A 20,789-nucleotide genomic window follows, 5' to 3' on the forward strand; every position below is an offset into this window, starting at 1 on the left:
AAAACAAACAAACATTTACATGTATAGAAAAACAAACCGCTAGGGCACAAGAAAATGAAAAAGTAAATTTTACCAAGGACCTATAAATCGTGATTTTACTAGTAAAAATATAACTGTTGTTTAAACGTAAAGTCCGATTTCAAGAACCCAAATTAAAAATTCCTATGATAAAAAATAAATTGTATGCTTTTACTCACCCAACCTTTGTAAGCTCCACTCTGTTTCCTAAAGTTCTTAGCCATATATTACTACAAGCAGGGTTATTTAACAAGTTTCCTGCCCTATGAACATCAGATAAACTCTGACACAGCTGCTGGTGATATAATGGGGTCAGGCAATACTGAATTCAGGCTTAATAAAAGTATTTTTCTATTGTTAATTTTGAATTAATTTAAAACTGAATTGTGTACATGTAATTTAATTATTTTATTCAAAATCGTCGTTTATGTTTCTATTTTAATCCAATAGTAAACCGTCTACTGATCAGTCCAATATGGCCTGAAAGCAAAAATCTGATTTAAAAAAATGCCGCGTAAATACCGGCCGCCATGTGGGATAGATTAGTATCAGATTGCAAAATATCACGCAACTTAGTGCGATATAAAATATTCTTTACGTTTGTTTTAAGAAAGCAACTAATATAATTTTAGTGTTTTACTGAACAACATATGTTAATATTCTAAATAGATCTACTCTCCGAATGTTGAAATGTACAACTCGAATTTTCAACGATATATTGGACCTTTAATTGCTGTTGTTTTTAAGTCCAAAACTTCTGCGTTCAGAATTAAATCTTTATGTGTGATAACTATGGAACCGTTACCCGGCTTAATGCTTTGGTGTGTAAATGACTCGATCAGCTTACTTTATTATTTTATCTTCAAGTTAATGACGCTTATACATTTAAATTTGTCAGTATTTATATAAGTGGTACAAGTGGTAGGTTGTATCCATATGCACTAGTTTAAACTTGCTAAACCTCAAATAAACTCGTATTTTAGTGAACTCGTGATTCACTGACCGTTCCAAGACATATATATCCTATCATTTATTGGTAAAGCTATTTCGAAGCGTGTGTGCTCTAATTGTGTTGTGCGTACATTTGTGAATCTCGGTAAGTGTCCCTTAAAATATGGCGCTCATTGCTTGCCTCTTAATTATACCCCCCAAAACAAAGTTTGGGGGGGTATACTGGAATCGGGTTGTCCGTCTGTCCGTCTGTCTGTCTGTCTGTCTGTCTGTCCGTCTGTCCGTCTGTCCGTCCGTTTTTTTTTTTGTCCGGGATTCATCTTTGTCGTTATTGAACAAATCTTTTTCAAACTTTCAGATATTAATGGCCATGATGTAAACTTGCGCCTCTGTGAAATTGGTACGGGTCACATGACCCTGACCAGAGTTATCTCCCCTTGATGTGTTAAAGTAGGCAAAATAAGCCCTGTCCGGGATTCATCTTTGTTATTATTCAACAAATCTTTATCAAACTTTCAGAAATTAATGGCCATGTTGTAAACTTTCGCCTCTGTGAAATTGGTACGGGTCACATGACCCTGACCAGAGTTATCTCCCCTTGATGTGTTAAAGTAGGCAAAATAAGCCCTGTCCGGGATTCATCTTTGTTATAATTCAACAAATCTTTATCAAACTTTCAGAAATTAATGGCCATGTTGTAAACTTTCGCCTCTGTGAATTTGGTACAGGTCACATGACCCTGACTGGAGTTATCTCCCCTTGATGTGTTAAAGTAGGCAAAATAAGCCCTGTCCGGGATTCATCTTTGTTATTATTCAACAAATCTTTATCAAACTTTCAGAAATTAATGGCCATGTTGTAAACTTTCGCCTCTGTGAATTTGGTACAGGTCACATGACCCTGACTGGAGTTATCTCCCCTTGTAGGCAAAATTAGCTTTGTCCGGCCTAACTCCAGGGCAAACAACCTAGACATGGAGGGGTGGGGGGTATTCGTTAGCCTATGGCTTACAGTTCTAGTTACTTTACACGTTTATATGTGAATCGAGAGCAATGTTCTGTCCGATTATCACCCCTATACTATACGATACTACATATACATAAGTATTTGTCGAAGTTGTACCTATCCATTTTGTAACTATCCGATGATCATTTAAATTATCTACTGTTTGCAAGTGAAATTAACATATAAATGTTTTGAAAAGTTTAAGGTAATGTATATTGTTTGAATTGTCAATGTTTGCTCTGACAGCGTGTAAATAGCATTTCAACATTCTACTGTTAGCATTTGAGGCAGTCGTGGTAGAACTGCAACGCGTTCAGTAAAGATGTTTGCGGCGAACGTTTGCTGTTTGGTTTCCCGCTTAACTTTTATGCGCTGCGTTGCAACAGAGATACAAAACAAAACGTTTCCGAGCGTTTTATAAACGCTCGCCTTACTGAACGCACTGCAGCGGTAGCACGGAGGTGTCAGTGCGATAGCGCTGAAAATTACGTCCCGATCTGGTTGCTGACATAGTATTGGTAGAACGTAGCCTGTTCACTAATGTGGCTGCTGATTTTAAATTCTTCCATCCGATTGGTTAATAGCTGTCACGTGATACCCTGCAGAAGCGTGTTGAAAAATGTCACAACAGAGGTATTATTTATATATTTTACCCTTGAACATGTTCAATCCTCATTCATATGATTTGTCGTTTAGAATTGTAAAATGAAAAGTTATGTACATGCACACAAATGGACCTGAAACTGTGGACAACCGCAGCCGTTATTTACCATAGCAGTTTCCTTTTTGTACGAAGCTTTGTTTCCAAATTTACCATAAGGGTGGAAATAAATTTGCATTGTTATTTTTTCGATTCTAATTTCCACCTCTTTGTACCAGAGAACCCGTTAATTTACCGGCTAGTAGTTGCGTTCCTTCTTTAGCCAAGATATACACCCTAGCCTAATCATCATTCATAGTTATACATTAGTCTAAAATAATAGACGTGTTATACGGGATTCTTCCAATCCCTAACGTCTAAACGGGAATGTGCAAAAAACGGGGGTGTTTTAAAAATATTGAAATTGTTTTAAGTGAAGTATTTTATGGTTGAAATTGATCATAAAGAGTTATATTCATATTTTACCATGTAAGTGAAATGTTATTTTGCACTAAACAAGCATTTAATGCATTAAAACAAGTTGTTTACCTTTCCAATAAAACGAAAGTTGACAGACACAGACAACAATTATGCGAAGGGGAACAACTTGATACAATCGTAATAGCTCGGCCTCCTCCGACAAAGCTTCGAGATAGACCTCGTTATACAATCGTAACACCTCGGCCATGGCCGAAATGTTCCGAGGGATTTAAAACTGCCCTAAAGCCTTGCAGGTGCCCTTCATGTATATATCGTTATGTTTGGAAAGAATAAAATGAAAAAAAGTCGTCAAACTCATAATTATAAGTTGGATATTTATTTTTTTGTGTACGGAACTAATATAAAATAACATTATCTGGTAATATTTCTTGTTTTTATGATATTTTATAGACACTTTATGCTTTAACCCGGAATCCTGATCGGAACAACTACCCACTTTTGATACTCAACAATTTGTACGTGAAGGATTTGCCATATCAAAAATCTAAAAAAAATCCGTCAATGTACAATTATTTGGACTACTGCTAGATTGTTTAAAAATGGCGATGCTTTATTGACTGAAGTCGCTCTAAATTAAACTAATTATTTGTGTTTCAAACACTTAAGTGTAATAAGTAAAAGGTATTGGCTTAAATAATTAAATTGTAACATTTGTGTTTTAATTTAACAGTGAAGTGTTAAGTATTGTGGAGTAACAGTTGAAGAATATATTTTACATTGGAACGGCTCAGTCTACTTGGGGTCTGGTCGACTTTTGTCGTTTAGGGAACAAAACAAATATCCAAATGTTAAAAAAGTTCCCTAAATGCGCATTATTGTGGCTAGCCAAGTCCATCCTTCTTCTCCAATCAAAAATGCGTTATTGGCTGGAAACATTAGTAAATGGGATTGTCTAAACGGAAAAGCAAAGTGTGTGGTTTGCGATGGTTCATCACCTACTGATTGCACGGAAAAATTGCTCTTGTTTAACAGTGTTCCTCAGTTAGACACACGTAACAAGAAAGAACAATAAAATATATGTAAAAATTACAAACATCTTTTACTGGGTAAAAAATGGATATTCATAAATACTATTGCCTTAATGCTGTGACTACTATCTGGTTGTATGCAAAGTATTATATGATATACTGATGTGTTGCTCTGCAAATAAATTTGTTTGTTGTAAGTTGTTTGGCCACGGCACCAAATTGTTTTGGATGATCACGATAAAACACGTCGCATAGGTTCGTTTCCTTTATTGAAGTCCTACTAACAATTACAACACACATGAAGTTAAGTTACATTAGTATGAATACATATCGCGTGTTACGTCAATGCATCACGTTACATTGTGTCGCGCAAAAATCCCAGCATAAGTATTGACTCTCCAGTTTGCTTCAAATTGAAGCAGGAGAGCCCTCAAAAGGGCTTCTAAAAGCAAGTTTTGCTTCTGCAAAGGGGGCGTTGCCTCCTGTAACCCCATTGGAGGCCATTAAAGGCTCTCAAACCCCATCGTCAAAATGGTTTTAACCCTTCAACTGCCATGTCAATCCCATCCATGTAGATGAGGGGGAAGGTGTGGCCATAGTGGTGTGGCATAACAACGCACCTGTGCTGTGACGATTCCAATTGAAAAAAAGGAACCTGTCACTTAAAGTGAAATATTTGTTCACCCCATATATTTTTCTTCGAAGGTTCGACCCTATAGGGAAGGTGAGAGTTAGTGCAAGGTTAGGGTTTCATCGTTAATTCAAAGGTATAGAAATAGTGGCAGATCAATTGTAGAATCACCTTGTCCTAAAAAGGTGCAAAATGTATTTCACTTTATTATTTTGCTATTCAAGTCTTAAAATTTGCAGTCGCTCAAGGTCCAGAAGTCGTTCACCTATAGTGAAGCATGACAGGTCAAGAGAGAGGTCACGTAGCCGATCCCCACGTCGACCTAGAAACCTTCAGACAAGAAGATGTGTTCTCAGCAACATTCCTTATGACCTGAAATGGCAGGAGATCAAAGACATGTTTAGGACTGAGGGTAATGTGACACTGTGTTGTTTTTTAACTCTACATGAATGTATGTGATTAGACTTGCTAGATTATAGTACTGAATGTTTTAAGAACTAAATACAGTAGCTTATGGACTTAAGTGACTTGGATTGTTTTTTCTGTATGAGAACATGTCCTGTCACAGCATAAGAAGAATAAAAAAAAAAATCATTTTGCTGAAAGAAAAAGGCAAACTTGAATATCCAAAATTGTGTTATGCATATGTTTTTATAACATTTTTTTAGTAACATAGTGACTAATAAAAGAAAGGAATACACCTGTTGACAAGCAAGTTGTACTGAACCCTAGCCAGTTAGACACGCCTTGAAATCATCAACAAACGCTATGACAAACACTACTTAAAAGAATTTATTATTTTTAGCTTCTTTTCCTATCAATGGAAAGGTTTGATAGTCTCATAAAATATATAAAGCAAATAACATATACATATATACCACTTTTCAATATGATACCAAAACCAGTACTCTGCCTTATTTATTATTTAATGTTAAACAACTTGTAGATGCTAATACCTTTTCTCAGTATGTATGTATGTTTCTGCACATTGCAGTCATGGATGTATTTTAAAAATGTAAAGTTTAGATTAAAGAAAATGAAACAGTACTCAGATTTTTTTCTCATTTGTAACTTGATGAATGATCATACAATCATTAGCAATAATCATTGAAAGACTTACCTGTTATATCATTATTATATATATTGAAATGCACATTGATTGAAAGTTTGTGTTTAATAAACTGTTAGAAGCTATTATAAAAATATGTTTATGACATGTGTTGCCTGTGTTTACAGTTGGGGATGTTGTGTATGTGGAGCTGTTCAATGCACCTGACGGGAAACCACGAGGCACTGGGTAAGTCCCTGCTAGCTGCTGGCTATATCTCAATGAATATTATATCAGAACTGGGTACACAAGTTGGGCTTATCAGCATTCAGAATTTGAAATGAGACTTTTGGACCAGCAGGCCTCAATTCTCACATTAGTAGTTGGTTGAGAATTTGTAAAACAACTGCTATATAAATTTTAGATTTTGAACAAGTCTGGCAAACCTTTAACCAGTGCAGTGCTATTTTCGCTCATCACTTTAAATTATTTTTTTAATTTTTATTCAGAGGCTGATTATGTGTTTTATTGTAGAAGTACTTGATATAATAGAAGTGTTAGAAAATCAGACTCCATTTGCTATCAAGAATTGAATCGAATCGGACCAAGTGTTTTGATTAACTATCGGACATCAATGGACAGTTCATAATATCGTGTAATGTCGTTTCATCAGTCCAGGAAAAAAAATGTATTCGAATATATGTCATTCAAAGAGTATGCAAGGTAGTTATTATGAACCTTTGTGTACAAGTAGTAAGGGACCAATAAAGAAATTATGCGCATCATTAAAACATTTATTGTTACTATGGTAACAAAACCAGAAGGGGACTTTTACATTGCTAGCAATACTCTGTGACTTGTATGTTTAGTTCACTTATTTCAGTGTGATCGAATTTAAAGATGTTGAAACAGCAGCTAAAGCTATTGAGAAGATGCACAGATACGAAGTACGGGACAGAAAACTGGTGGTCAGAGAGGTGGGTTCACTGATGTGTACTGTTATAATATTGTTACAATTTATTCAAGTGTTCAGCAGACATCCTCCACTAAAATCTAAGGGAAATGTGACCTCCCCCAGAGCTACAGACAACTTTATTGAAATGGCGTTGTCCGTCCGTACGTCCGTCTGTCACCTGCGTTTTCTCAGTAATTAGCTGGTATAATTTCATGAAACTTAAAATAAATATGAACCACTATACTGGAATGATGCCCGTCCAAAAAAAAATTTGATTGGTCAATTGTCCTTGGAGTTATTGCCCTTGATTTTTTGAAAAGTGCACATTCACAGCCATTTCTTAGTCACTAACTGGCAGAATTTCATGAAACTTAAAATAAATATGAATTACTATACTGGGATGATGCCTGTTCATTTTTTTTTTGGATTGGTCAATTGAACTTGGAGTAATTGCCCTTGATTTTTTGAAAAACTCTCATTTACAGCCATTTCTCAGTAACTAGTTGGTAGAAATTCTTGAAACTTGAAATAAATATGAACCAACATACTGCGATGATGCCTGTTTGTTTATATTTTGGATTGTGTAATTTCTATATGAGTTATTTGCCCTTGATTTATTAATAGATCCATGTTTGCAGCCTTTTCTATGCAACTAGCTGGTAGAATTTCATGACACTTGGAATAAATAAGAACCAACATACTGTGATGATGCCTGTCTATTTCTCTTTTGGATTGGTCAATTTTCCTTAGAGTTATTGCCCTTGATTTATTAAAAAAATCATTGTTCGCAGCCATTTCTCAGTAAAACCAATGTGCTTATCTTATTCTTTCTGAGATTTTTTTTAACCTTCAAGCACAAACAAGCCATCAAGCACAAACAAGCCATCGTTGGCGGGGGATATCTTTTCACTGAAAATGCTTGTTTTACTTAAAGTGTATTTTACACCCTTATGCAATCTGGTATAGTGTATGGTAAACCCTTGAGTCATTCATTAAAGTGTAACAGCGATTTCTAAAGTGTACTGGTATATTAAATTACAAATATGAATGACCTATTTCATTTAATGAACTGTTATAGCACTCATAAGAACCTACACAAAATTGAAATGTTGCTCAGCAAATAACTTACACCCTTATGCAATCTGGTATAGTGTATGGTACATCCTTGGGTCATTCATTAAAGTGTAACGGCGATTTCTAAAGTGTACTGGTATATTAAATTACAAATATGAATGACCTATTTCATTTAATGAACTTTTATAGCACACATATAAGATCTTACACAAAATTGAAATGTTGCTCAGCAGACTGAGCAAGTAACAAGTCCTGATTAATCTGCTGAGCAACATTTCAATTTGTGTAAGTTGATTAACATAGAATAGAATCGATTAAAAAAAATGGTACCCATCGATTACGTCCCCTTACAGTTACACACATTGTGTAAGATAGTGAATCGATTTTAACAAACAGGTTTAACATTAAGTCAAGACAGCTAGCTTATAAAGGTCAAAAATACTTAGTCAAAACAGCTAGCGTAAAAACAGTCAAAAATACTCAGAAGAGCGTTATGCCCTATTTTAATTTTTTTAAATCATACAGGTACGAACAGCTGTTTGATTTTATGTCGTAATGGGTGATTTTTAAAGTGTATTTACGCCCATTACGACCCTTATCTGTAGCTCTGCCTCCCCTATCTGAAAGTATATAATTGACCTCTGTGTAGAAGTCTTTAATGATTCATATTAGTTTTGCAAACTGGACATGCCTTCGAGATAAACAACTATTTCATTAATAAAAATAATGAAATGAGTTTACCTTGTTTATATTAATCATTGATCAAATTGACTTATTAACTAACTCCAGAAATTGAGATAAATTGTTTTCACCATTTCCCGGCCATTCTTATCCCTAGGAATGTTAACTAATGTGTGTAAAATTTACACATTCCTGCTTATATTATTTGCCTTTGAAATATAATAACTATTTTAAAACTATGTAAGAAAAAACATGAAAATAAATTCTGGTCAACTTCCACATTTGTTACAATACAAGTCAGTAGTGCTTTTTAAAAAAAGCTAGAAGTATCAAAGCTGTCAGTCAAACTTAACAGTAAACTTCTGCTATTGACACCTGGATTATACCAGTTTCTCACACTTGGTGATGGTCAGAAGTGTTTTATTGATGTAAATTATGCAATCTAAGACATGCATTCTCATTACTGATTTTTTTTAGTTTTCGACAAAAGTAACTTCCTTTTTTTAACATTGAAATTGCCTGGGTGGCTAACCCCTGGTGATAGAGCAATACATGGAAATAAGCAGCAAATTGACATCATATATGAAATTTAATACATAGTTGATAAGCAATGATTGCATTTCAGGAGCGTGAAAGAGACCGTCGTATGAACGAGGTGATGGCAAGAGAGAGTCGAGGCTCAAGAGATGGACCTGGGGTGATGGGTCCAGGTCCTGGCCCCCAAGGTAGGGGTGGAGGTGGCATGGGATCTGGAATGGGTGCGATGGGTGGAGGAATGGGCTCTATGGGTGGAGGTGGTGGTGGAGGCAGCATGGGTGGAGGTAGTGCTGTAATGGGCGGAGGTAGTGCAGGAATGGGTGGCAACATGAACCAAGGTACATCATTATTAGCACTGAAACTAGTTTAGTTTTGCTTATTGCAAAGAATATTGTATAGTGTAAATAATATATTGCTCAGCTGCCATTAAGTGTGATTTTCATTTTTTCCTGGGTTCAATCAGCTGTCTTGATTGAATTTGAGATTTAACTAAGACTTCTTATATTTGCTTTCGATAATACAAGCACATGTTCTGGTAAATAGTTCTGTTATTGATAGTGTGAATGGTCCTTGTAGTTGAAATGAAGATTTGTATGGTTAATGTTGAACATTATTATAAAAGGCCATTATATGATAGAAGATAGAAAGTTGAATAACAAATGTTATTGTTTGTATATTTCAGGTGTCAATCCTCAGATTCTGAAACAGTTAGGGATCGAGGGACCTCTGTCTAACTCTGTGTTTGTTTCAAATGTGAGTAAAATGTTATAAGGTGTAGTTTGTAATGTTTTTCAAAAAAAAAAAAGGTTGAGTTCCAATACATATGAGATAGGAAATGTGAATTTCACCATTGTCTTTCAATATTGTGTCAGTTGATGTTTAATGTAAATGTAATCTATGTTAATAGCTAGACTACAAGGTAGGCTGGAAGAAGCTCAAGGATGTATTCAAGCTGGCGGGGAATGTTCGTCAGGCCAAGATTATGGAGGACAAGGATGGGAAGAGTCGTGGAATGGGCACCATCACCTTTGACACACCCATGGAGGCAGTCCAGGCCATCTGTATCCTTTCACATCGTAATGTGGCATGGCAGGTGTTGCCGTTGCCTCTACAAACATACCAACTGTTCCAAGATGTGAATAACGTCATTGGCATTTATTGCTTAATTGTATGCTTTAGGCTTAAGGATCTGACAAATAATGATTCTATCTACAGTTTCAAAATGTACCAGAAGTGGAAACAAACAGTATGCTGGTTTTTTTCAACAAACTTTAACTGTAAATATAATTATAGATACGAAAAATTGAATGTTGTTGTTGTTAAGATAATATTGTTTTTTATGTAAATATTTAGAATTCAGGAAATTTAAAGTGCATAATCATATCTTCAAAATGATTGTCCTTGACCAGTGTGTCCAGCAATGTTCAATAATCAGAACCTGTTTGAGCGTACAATGCGGGTGAAGATGGACGGTCAGCAAACAAATGCCTCGCGACCTGATCCCCTCCCTGCAGGACTGAAAAGTGTGGGACCCTCTCTTAACAACTTGCAGCAAATGGGCCCAGGTATTCTTTGTATTTGGCCCTCTGGGATTTTATCATCTGTTTCCTTGTACCATTGTATGTGGGAAGCGTATTTTAACATAATGTATATGGGAACCATATACCGTTACTAACATAATGAAAAGTACCTTATAAACTATATTGGAACTTACGCAAGACATCAATGCACAACAATTTATATAGGCAAACGTTAAGAGGCGGAAAACACATGATTTTTAGAGGTTTGAGCATGCTAATTCTCCTCCTTCAGAATTCCAAAGTAAATGTCTGATCATTAGCATTTTACGGAGTTGAACATTGCAACACATTCAGATATGCGAAATCATAATAATGGAAATTTGCTCTTTGACTGTTACTACATCTGCACAACAATACTGTCTTAATTCCTTACAGAAGTAAAACCATTCCATAATTTGGTTGTTAAGTAATAATTTTTTTACCCAAATTATTCAAGGTCATTTTCCCCAAACTTGCAAAAAACAGTCTGCAGGGTTTTTCTAAAACTTAAATATTTGACTTATTTTAACTGCACCTTTGAAACTGACATTATAGTGTGAGTTGTTTTTATTATTGATGTTTTGCAATACATTGTTTGTGCTAACATTATTTATAATGGAGTTTCATGTTTTGCAGGGATGCCCGATGTGGTTGGTGGTATGGGCATGGGAATGGGGGGTTCAGGTATGAGTATGGGAGGAATGGGGGCGGGCATGGCTAACATGGAACGTATGGGCTCCAGCATGAGTGGAATGGGCTCTATGGGAAGTATGGGGTCAGGAATGGGCTCAGGTCTGTCTGGAATGGGTAGTGGTATGGGCTCAGGTATGACCGGGGGAATGTCAGGTATGGGCTCCATGGGATCTGGGATGAGTGGTATGGGAATGGGTGACTCATTCAGTGGCATGAGTGGGATGGGAGGGATGGGGTCTGGCTCAGGTATGGGCTCTGGAATGGGGTCAGGAGGTATGTCAGACAATTTTGGCATGTCTTCCATGGGTGGTGGTAACATGGGAGCATCCTCCGGACTCAGTGGTATGATGGACAACTCTAGGTCCTCTGGTGGGATGGGCAATTTTGGAGGCTCTAGTGGGCTTTCCTCAAGGATGGACTTTGGGAGGGACAGGTCAAGATCAAACCAGAATGTTATGCAAGGATTGGGGCAGCAGGACTATACTCCACGATCTGACAGAACCACAGTCATTGTAAAAAATGTAAGAGTATTTGCTTCTCTTTAAGCTTGTCTGTTGTTGTTTTTGAAAGAACAAAATATTACAGTTATTAAAGTACCTTGGTATCATTGCTGGCAACATGGCACATTTTGTCAGAGACAATATGCACATACACGGCAAGGCCAAAAACAAAAACATCCAAGATATCTGAATGAAACTTGTTGCACATGTAGCCTGGCACAATATTTACATAAACAGCATGGCAAATGACTCTGGCTGTAATAATTGCAAAGGTATGCTCCTTGGTAGTTTGAAAAAGATGTGCAATAACTGGATTTGGTTAATAGCTATTCAATATATTCACATGAAACATTGTACACTTGTTACAAGTGAGTTATTGATGCAGATCTGTAGGAAGGCCGATACCTCTGGCTTTAATACATGTCATGTTATACCCCTTAATAGTTCAAAAAGGTTGTTCAACCATTGAAATCATTCACATGAAACTGTATATATGAAAAGTAGTTGCGCAAAATGCACATGTATGTGTAGGCAAGGCTCATTGTTTTGGCTATAATTATTGTCAAGTGTTGCCCCTTGGTACTTAAAAAAAGATAAACCAAAACTTGGCTGTACTCTTATTAACTATCAGGATATTGGTTTTATTTTGTAGTCTTGCCTGTTATACCAAAGAAATCCGACAAGTGTTGGTGTTTGCTCTTATTTAAAATGTGTGCTAGAAAGTAGTTGTGTACATATTTACTGTTCAGAGATAACAGATATTTTCAGTTGACTTTGTAAACTTAGTGTGAATAATAATTTGGAGAACATGTAAAACACATTTCATTAAACACCATTTGTTTTCAGTTGCCATATTCACTGGACTGGCAAACATTGAAACAGAAGTTTTCCGGCATAGGAGACATCAGGTTTGCAGAAATCAGCAAAAATGAACAGAACCGCAGCAATGGCTGGGGCCTGGTTAGCTTCAGGAGGGAGGAAGATGCACAGATGGCTGTCAGTAAGTGGACAAAATTAATAAACTGTTGACTTCACTGAAATGAATGACCACTTGCTGTCCAGGAATAAATGTACACAATATAAACTATTTCCGAAAAAATAATTATTGGTGTTGATAGTGTCAAAATTTATAGGTGAATTAAAACTGGTACATGATGCATCTAACTTTAAATAATATTGGCTTATTGGCTATGATCAATGAAGATTCAAACTTATTACAATTTTTGTGGAGAATCTCTGCTGTTTTAAACACAACCCAGTTAATACCCCTGCAAAAAAAAATGAAAAAGCACACAAAAGGAGTGCCCTACACTGTACAACTATCTAGCTTGGTTTCCAGTCCTGATTTTGTGTCACTTGCGAAGCATGGCAGATACTAGGGTTACCATGTCGAGCGTCAACAACATTGTCATTGTCCAACGTTGCAGATCAACGTTGAACAACTGCCCTTTTGCTGTTCTAGCCATGAGAATGTTTTATTTTCAGAGCGGATGAACAGAGCGAACATTGATGGGCGAGACATTGTGGTGAAGTTCCTCAACTGAACAACTGGTACACATCCCCTCCCTTGTACATACACTCATGGATTTTATTCTGGTGGTCCACACTCTAATTCATCATTGTGACTTCTGTGTCTTGTAAAAGGTGTTTCCTGGGATTCCTTGTAGAGATGGTCAACCATTTCAGACAATTTCGTGAAAAAAATTGGCATACTGTTGTGTGTATTATTGATACATTTTATAGATTCTAAAGGAGCTTTCTTTTAGCATTGTAGCATTACCTTTTGGCCAACAAACAGGTTAATTAAATTGCCTTCTATCATTGCGCATGACATGTATGTAGTTTTATATTTTGATGAAGACTTTCCTGAATGGCTTGCAATTAAAGATTTATCTGTGAGATATTCAAAGGACAACCTTTTAACTGTTTTCTCAGCGTTGCAATTTGTCCGGCTTGTGCTCCTTTTAATCAATCAATGTTTCATCATGCTGTGAATTCAATTCATGTCTTTGCATCTGTTCATAATCATGTAATTGCAATAAAGATGTAGTGTGACTTATCATTTGTCTGCCGTTTTTGCCACAATCAGGAGTCGCTGTAGATTATTTGCCTTGCACATTTATTTGGAGTTTAAACATTGAACAAATTTGGTCAAGACTGATGGGAATTTATTGTTTATTCTCATGAAAAATATTGGTGCGTATTAATTTTAAACAGATTGATTCTATGTCAGTTTTACATCAGTATCCTGTGGATGCTTTTGAGTCAGAATATTGCTAAAGAGCACTGCAGTGGATATTCAGAGGAAGTACCAGTGATAAATCCAACCAACTAACAGGCCAACGAAGATTAAGATACATCAGAGAGCACATTCAGCTGTATGCTTACCAACAGTGATACTTTTTTGATAAAGATATTTTCCTGAAACTACTGGATTAGTAAAAATGATTAATACGTTCATTTCAAAATATGGCCCAAGTGGTAACTAAATGTCCGTTTATTTGTTGTGATTTATCTTTCATGTGAGATCAGTAAAACCACTCATTCATTATGCTCTGCCTTTTCAATGGTGTATTTATTGATATAATTTGCGGAAATTATATAAACTGTTAAATTTTTTAAAACTGGATGTCTGTCTGGTCAAGTGTGTTTTCAAGCTTGTATTGTAAGGATAGTTCACAGGTTTGGCTTACATTGTATGTTCTTTTATGACAGTTTGTTAGCTGTTTAAAAAAGGGAAAAGAAAAACAATGCTTAGTTAAGAGAAATAATTCCATAGTTGTGGGGTTTTGTTTTCCTGTTTAAATGGGTCATTGTATGAATACCATTTTATTTAATGGAAGATTATGTACTTATTAGATACTTTAAGTTAACTGAATAACAATCTTTGGTTTATGCTCTGAGGAAGGCATTTCATTGTTTTTCTTCATTGGTTTTATGTTAAAAGTAGACATCTGGGATGATTGAATTTTGCAGGGGTTGATTTCTCAAACAAACTAAACTCATTATAGCAGCTGATCTGAGTGCTTATCAACTTTTTATATGTTTTTTGCTGAAATATGTAACCAGTTTTAACCAAAATTACCATAAAGATAATTGTTACAATCTAATTATTATCATATCAGGTTTACGTACTGTATTTGTGTTGCCTGCAAAGCATACAGCAAAATTAAAGTATCATATACTAGAAATAAATGAGGGCATTACCAATCAGTATATCAACTGGGCCCTGGTGACACATCCAATTTATGAATTCAAGTCAAACTACATTGTGTAAGGAATTTGATCCTTATTATTAAGACTTTTGAGAAATGAGCCCCAGAGGGTATCCTTTTCTGAACGTGTGTCTTTGTGGCTTGTTTGCAGCTCCCTTTCATTGGATCAAACTTGCTTCATTTGAGCGAACCTTGAATGCTTCACAAGTGTATCTGTGTGAAAGAAAGTGCATTTTGTACATGTGTCATTGTTGTATGTTAACATCAATGGAAATCCCACATTGTAGAAATGTTTTACATAAGGCAATATGTGTATTTACTGTAGATATATACTAGATGTGCAGTACTATCTTCCCTCTGTTAAGTTTAGAAGGTTACTCCATTGCGGTGTTTCAAAGTCCACCAGATTGCGACAGTCAAGTGTTAACATCTTCTGGGTACAGTACATGAGCTCACATTCAACCAAGCAAGCTCCTGTGTATCCCGTCAAAACGATTGCCAGCAGTGTTCCCTTCATATATACCTAACATGGTTTATGCCCTGTGCGGGTGATAGCATTGCCATCTTGACATGCTCTTCCTGATTGTCAGTTTGAAGAGGAAGGTAACTTGTTTAATGCTGTCATTTGGAAGAGGAAAGTAACGTGTTCATTGCTGTCACTGTGAAAAGGAAGGTAACTTGTTCAATGCTGTCATTGCGAAGAGGAAGGTAACTTGTTCAATGCTGTCACTGTGAAGAGGAAGGTAACTTGTTCAATGCTGTCATTGTGAAGAGGAAGGTAACTTGTTCAATGCTGTCATTGGGAAGAGGAAGTTAACTTGTTCAATGCTGTCTTTGTGAATAGGAAGACAACTTGTTCAATGCTGTCATTGTGAAGAGGAAGGTAACTTGTTCAATGCTGTCATTGTGAAGAGGAAGGTAACTTGTTCAATGCTGTCATTGTGAAGAGGAAGACAACTTGTTTAATGCTGTCATTGTGAAGAGGAAGGTAACTTGTTCAATGCTGTCATTGTGAAGAGGAAGGTAACTTGTTCAATGCTGTCATTGTGAAGAGGAAGGTCACTTGTTGAATACTGTCATTGGGAAGAGGAAGGTAACTTGTTGAATGCTTGTAATTCTGTATGTTTGCCAACTGAAAATGCTGACCAGGAAATTGCAGTTTCAGATGGAGATAGTTTGAAAGTAATTTGTAGAGCAGTTCCTTATTTAATTGTTTCTCCTGTGACACAAGTTTCCTTCACTCGCACACTTCTGTGTTGATAAGCTTCGCAAATTGTGTGATCCATTACACTTTTAATTTATCCTCTTTTATGATTGTTAATAGAGCATTTCATAGTTTCACCTGCTGTGTGCGGGCTGCGACCAGACCTTGAGAAGCATTTGTTCCATCATCACCAAATTCAGTCAGGATGTGTATGAGCATTATATCTAGTTATCTCACAATAATTATAGAAATTACTTAAAAACATTCTTGTCCGATCAATAACTTTAAAAGCTTTTGTCTAATCATCACCAACATTTGGTGAGAATGTTTTGTGGTCATAAGTTTGATAACCAGCCATATCTCTGAATTCACTTTAGAGTTATGGCACTTTAACTATTGAAATTACCTAAAAGCGGTCTTGTCTGATTACTTACTTTTGTCTGATCATTAACAAATTTAGACAATATCTGTTCAGTTTTGATAAGCAGCCACATTGTCCTAGTCACTCCAGAGTTATGACCTTCAAATTGGCAAACACTGTAATAACAATGTCCGCTCTTTGGATTTGATTAACGTATAACCAGTGGTCACCAAACTTCCTGGTGTCCTAAAAATAGAACAGCCATATTTTGCAACTGTTTGCACTCGGGTCTTTATTCTGTAGCTACTTACAGGATCATTTTCTGCTGATGCTAACTGATGAAATGCTTTTAAAGAAACTAAATACTTATGTTATTGATATTTTTTTAATTTTATGCTCGCAGTATATTGAAGTTGACATTACCGATCCTTTTGTTGAAAATATTGCATGCATGTACCATTGTCATAGTCTATTGCAACACATGGGTATATAAATACACAACTTTAGCAATCTGGTAATGATATCACACTGAACCTTATAACTAAGGCTATATTGAAGTAGTAGTTACTGGTATGTCATTTCCTCTATTGTTCAAGTCTCGATATACAGCTTTTTACACCGTTTTTAAAATGGCAGGATCTAGTTTTGTGAGGAATTCATTAATAAAAAAGCGTTTCAGACATTGTTTAGCTGGCATTCGGTTGTTTTTCATTCATATATCATCAGAAGTCCATTTGTTTGCAAACTTGACAATTGTGTCTGTTATTTAGAAATTCATTTTGTAAACCCGGCAATCACTTGTGCATATGAAAGTTTTGGAGGTAAAGTTGATGAACATTTTGGCAGCCAGTATTACTCTTGTTTTGTTTGAGACAGATATATTCATTGTATTATGCCTAGTTTCACCATGACAATGAGGTATTGTTTGCGGCTGTGGGTTTAGTTGTTTTCAGTGGCCATGTGAAATCATGGAGTCTTGCTGAAGCTCTTCCATCTGGCGAACATGAGGGTGTTCCACTGTTATTGTAGGTATTCTTTGACTACTGTGTCTGGTAAGCTTGTGTAAGTATGATTCCACTGGACTAAAACACTTCTTTCCATGATATGATGGTATTGTAACATGTAAAGTCGCTGATTCAATGATCATGTAGCGGTTATCCTTTAAGAAAAGAACATTAAATTGTTGGCTGATTCTATTATTCCTTTTTTAAAATTGGTTATACTCTTTGGTATCTCATTTCTTTTTGTATGAAAAAAAGTATTATCATGGCCTTGGTGTTGTTGTCATTTTGCAAAACAGCAAATATTGACCATAGCAGAAATAATGAAATAGACATTAAAATGTACAAATTGGAAAGTTAAAACATACCGAAAATAAAAAAAAAAATGAGAAAAAGATCCTTAAATAATACTTTTTACTAAATATTTACAGTATGACCTAAACCTCACATGTAACATTTTTTCAGGGCCAGTAGGAGAATTTTACCTTTCATCCTCCTTGTGCACACTTGTTGCACTATGCACTGCATTTCTCCCGATGGAGCGCAGATAACGCAGTCCTACACATTTGCTTCCCAAAGGACTGGCCAACGATAGAGCGGAGACCGAGAAGTATCTACACAAGAGCCATATACGAGATGGCATTCACCTCGCTGACTTGAAGCATGGAAATACTGCAGGGTAAAATATAGATTTTGTTGATATTGGATGGTTTTAAATTTAATATATTTGTACAAATTGTGGCCAATTCCTGATGTTTCATTTTTTGTCCAATTTGCATAAATCTAGCCCTAGTGTATCTGGTTTGTTATCTAGAAACAATAACATCATAACCTAGCCACGCTAAACCTAGCCTAATGTTTCATGCTGAAGTAGTTGAAAAATATCATTACAAAATTTTCATTGTTGATGGTCTATTTATCCATCCGAAGTCCATGTACGCTTACCCTTTGCCTGGTTTTTCTTTGTTTCATGGATTATTTTCATTTTACTGTTGAGGAACATGTAGCTTCACTGATCCACCTGTATTAGTAATGGCATTGATATTAAAGGTGTTATGTGCTCACTGCCTATTTTCAACATTCTTGTGTCCTGTCCTGTTGGTAATTGTATTTTGATTATTTTTCAGAATGTATCATGGAAAGCACCAGTGATGAGGGAACTTAGGATACCCTTGACTAGGGTCAAGGACACAGAAGACCAGTCAGGTGTACACAGAAGTTGATGTTCAATGTGTATTGATCTTTATATTTAGAAGATTGATGCTGAGTTCTGAACGTTTTAAATATAAACCATTTAAGACCTGTGTTTCAATAAAGTCTTATTAAGTTGTACTAGTTGTGGTTGACATCAAACCTAATTATTTTAAGCTGCTACACATGTTTCTCTAAATGGAAACAAAATTAATAAAAAATTGAAAAGTTTCTGAATGCAATTCAATTATGTCCAGTATCCCATTTTAACCTGAAGAAATCCGTAATGTATTTTTGCTTGTGCACATGTAGGTATTGCCTAGTAATATATAAATAAGTATAGTTAGGGTTATTTTATGAAGAAAGTAGAAGTTCATAAGTGTTTTCATTTTAGCTCGTCTATTCGAAGAATAAGGAGGCTTTATTACTCACCCGCGTCTGTCGGTGTCTGGTTCAAGTTTAAGGGAAAGTTGTCATTTTAACTTGTAACTCGATACCCTTCACACAATTGTTGCCAACCATCTTAAAATGAGGTAACATAACACCATTTCACCCTAAATACAAATCATTGCCCCTGATTGGTTCTTATGAAGGATACCGTGTTTAATTTGAAAGAAAGTTGCAGAAAATACTGTATTTCTACCTGAGACTATCGTTGATCTCCGTAAATCTCTTGGGACCACTAGTCATTTATATCTGGGTGTTTTCAGCTATTAAACGCATGGTTACAATCTTGTTATCAGTAATGGATATTTTCCATAAATGCATTATTTAGTAAGTAGTTAAAGGTTTATCACTCAAAATTTATGTTTGTTATATATTGATTCTATATTTATTTGTTTAATAAGAGTATTCAAAGTAAAACCTGGTTATTTGCATGAGGTTGGCCGTTGTTGGAGCGGGCTGACATGAGGGCAGCGTCAAACTTACCTTTGTTATCGAATAATTTGAGTTAGGTTTGAAATATGGTGACCAAACTTGGTATATAGGACGAGTTTATGTGGACCTTTCATGTAATTGTGTTTGAGGATCCGAGATTCATGGTCACTGTTACTGTAAATAGAAAAATGGTTAGTACTGAATAACTTTAGTTAAGAGTTGACATATTGTGACCAAACTTGCTATACAAGAGTTTATGTAGACCTTTCATGGGATTGCGTTTCGGGCCCCTAGGGTCGAGGTCACTGTTACTAAAAATAGAAAAACAGTTGATATTGAATATCTCTATGAACTTGTCTTGATATAGCGACCAAACTTGCTATGTAGGAAGAGTTATGGAGACTTTTTTTGGATTGGGTTATGGGCCCCTAGGCATTAAGTCGTGACCGTTTGGTACTGAATAACTTCAGTAAGGGTTGACACATTGTGACCAAACTTTGTATGTAGGAAGAGATTAGGAAGACTTTCATGGGATTGCATTTGGTGCCCCTAGGGTCAAGATCAATGTCACTTTTAATAAGAATAAAAAAAGAAGAAGATAAAACTGAATCTCCCAACGAAGGCTGAAGTTATTCTGTCAAGCATTGAAACCCTGGTTGGGTCGCATTGCGGCCATTCTTGTTCACTTTACAATTATACGCCCGAAGGGTCGTATTATGTTATGGCCTCCATCTTCTGTCCGTCTGTCCATCCGTTAGCAATTCCGTGTCCGGGCCATAACTTGGTAACTAATAAAGCGATTTTCAAATAACTTTATACAAATCATCACTACATTAAAAGGATGTGTCACACACAATTTCCAGGTCCATACCTCAAAGACTAGAATCACCATGGGGGTGCGTTAGCAAATCCGTGTCCGGGCCACAACTTGGTCACTAATAAAGTCATTTTCAAATAACTTTATACAAAGCATCATTACATTAAAAGGATGTGTCGCGCGCAATTTCCAGGTCCATACCTCAAACACTAGAATCACCTTGGAGGGGGGGGGGGGGGTGTTAGCAATTGTGTGTCCGGGCCACATCTTTGTTACTAATAAAGTGATTTTCAAATAACTTTATACAAATCATCACTACATTAAAAGGATGTGTCACATGCAATTTCCAGTCCATACCTC

At 36.0% G+C, this 20,789-nt stretch overlaps 1 protein-coding gene across 2 annotated transcripts; it reads left to right on the top strand.

Annotated features, from left to right (window-relative positions):
* The first annotated feature begins 2,549 nt into the window (after positions 1–2,549).
* Positions 2,550–18,874, top strand: LOC128227573 (heterogeneous nuclear ribonucleoprotein M-like). Of its 2 annotated transcripts, XR_008259836.1 has the most exons (13): positions 2,550–2,607; positions 4,954–5,126; positions 5,951–6,011; positions 6,646–6,739; positions 9,098–9,347; positions 9,692–9,762; positions 9,917–10,070; positions 10,428–10,574; positions 11,205–11,782; positions 12,608–12,761; positions 13,247–13,312; positions 18,008–18,221; positions 18,670–18,874. XR_008259836.1 is itself a non-coding variant. In XM_052938226.1 (11 exons), exons 1-11 carry the CDS (start codon positions 2,594–2,596, stop codon positions 13,303–13,305), a joined length of 1,755 nt encoding a protein of 584 aa, XP_052794186.1. In that variant the 5' UTR covers positions 2,550–2,593; the 3' UTR covers positions 13,306–13,821. The 2 variants fall into 2 exon arrangements, 1 of the variants encoding a protein (XP_052794186.1); XM_052938226.1 differs by lacking the exons at positions 18,008–18,221; positions 18,670–18,874 and having other exon boundaries at positions 13,247–13,821.
* Positions 18,875–20,789: the final 1,915 nt, after the last annotated feature.

This window comes from Mya arenaria, chromosome 3 (genome assembly GCF_026914265.1).
Source record: "Mya arenaria isolate MELC-2E11 chromosome 3, ASM2691426v1".
Taxonomy (NCBI): domain Eukaryota; kingdom Metazoa; phylum Mollusca; class Bivalvia; order Myida; family Myidae; genus Mya; species Mya arenaria.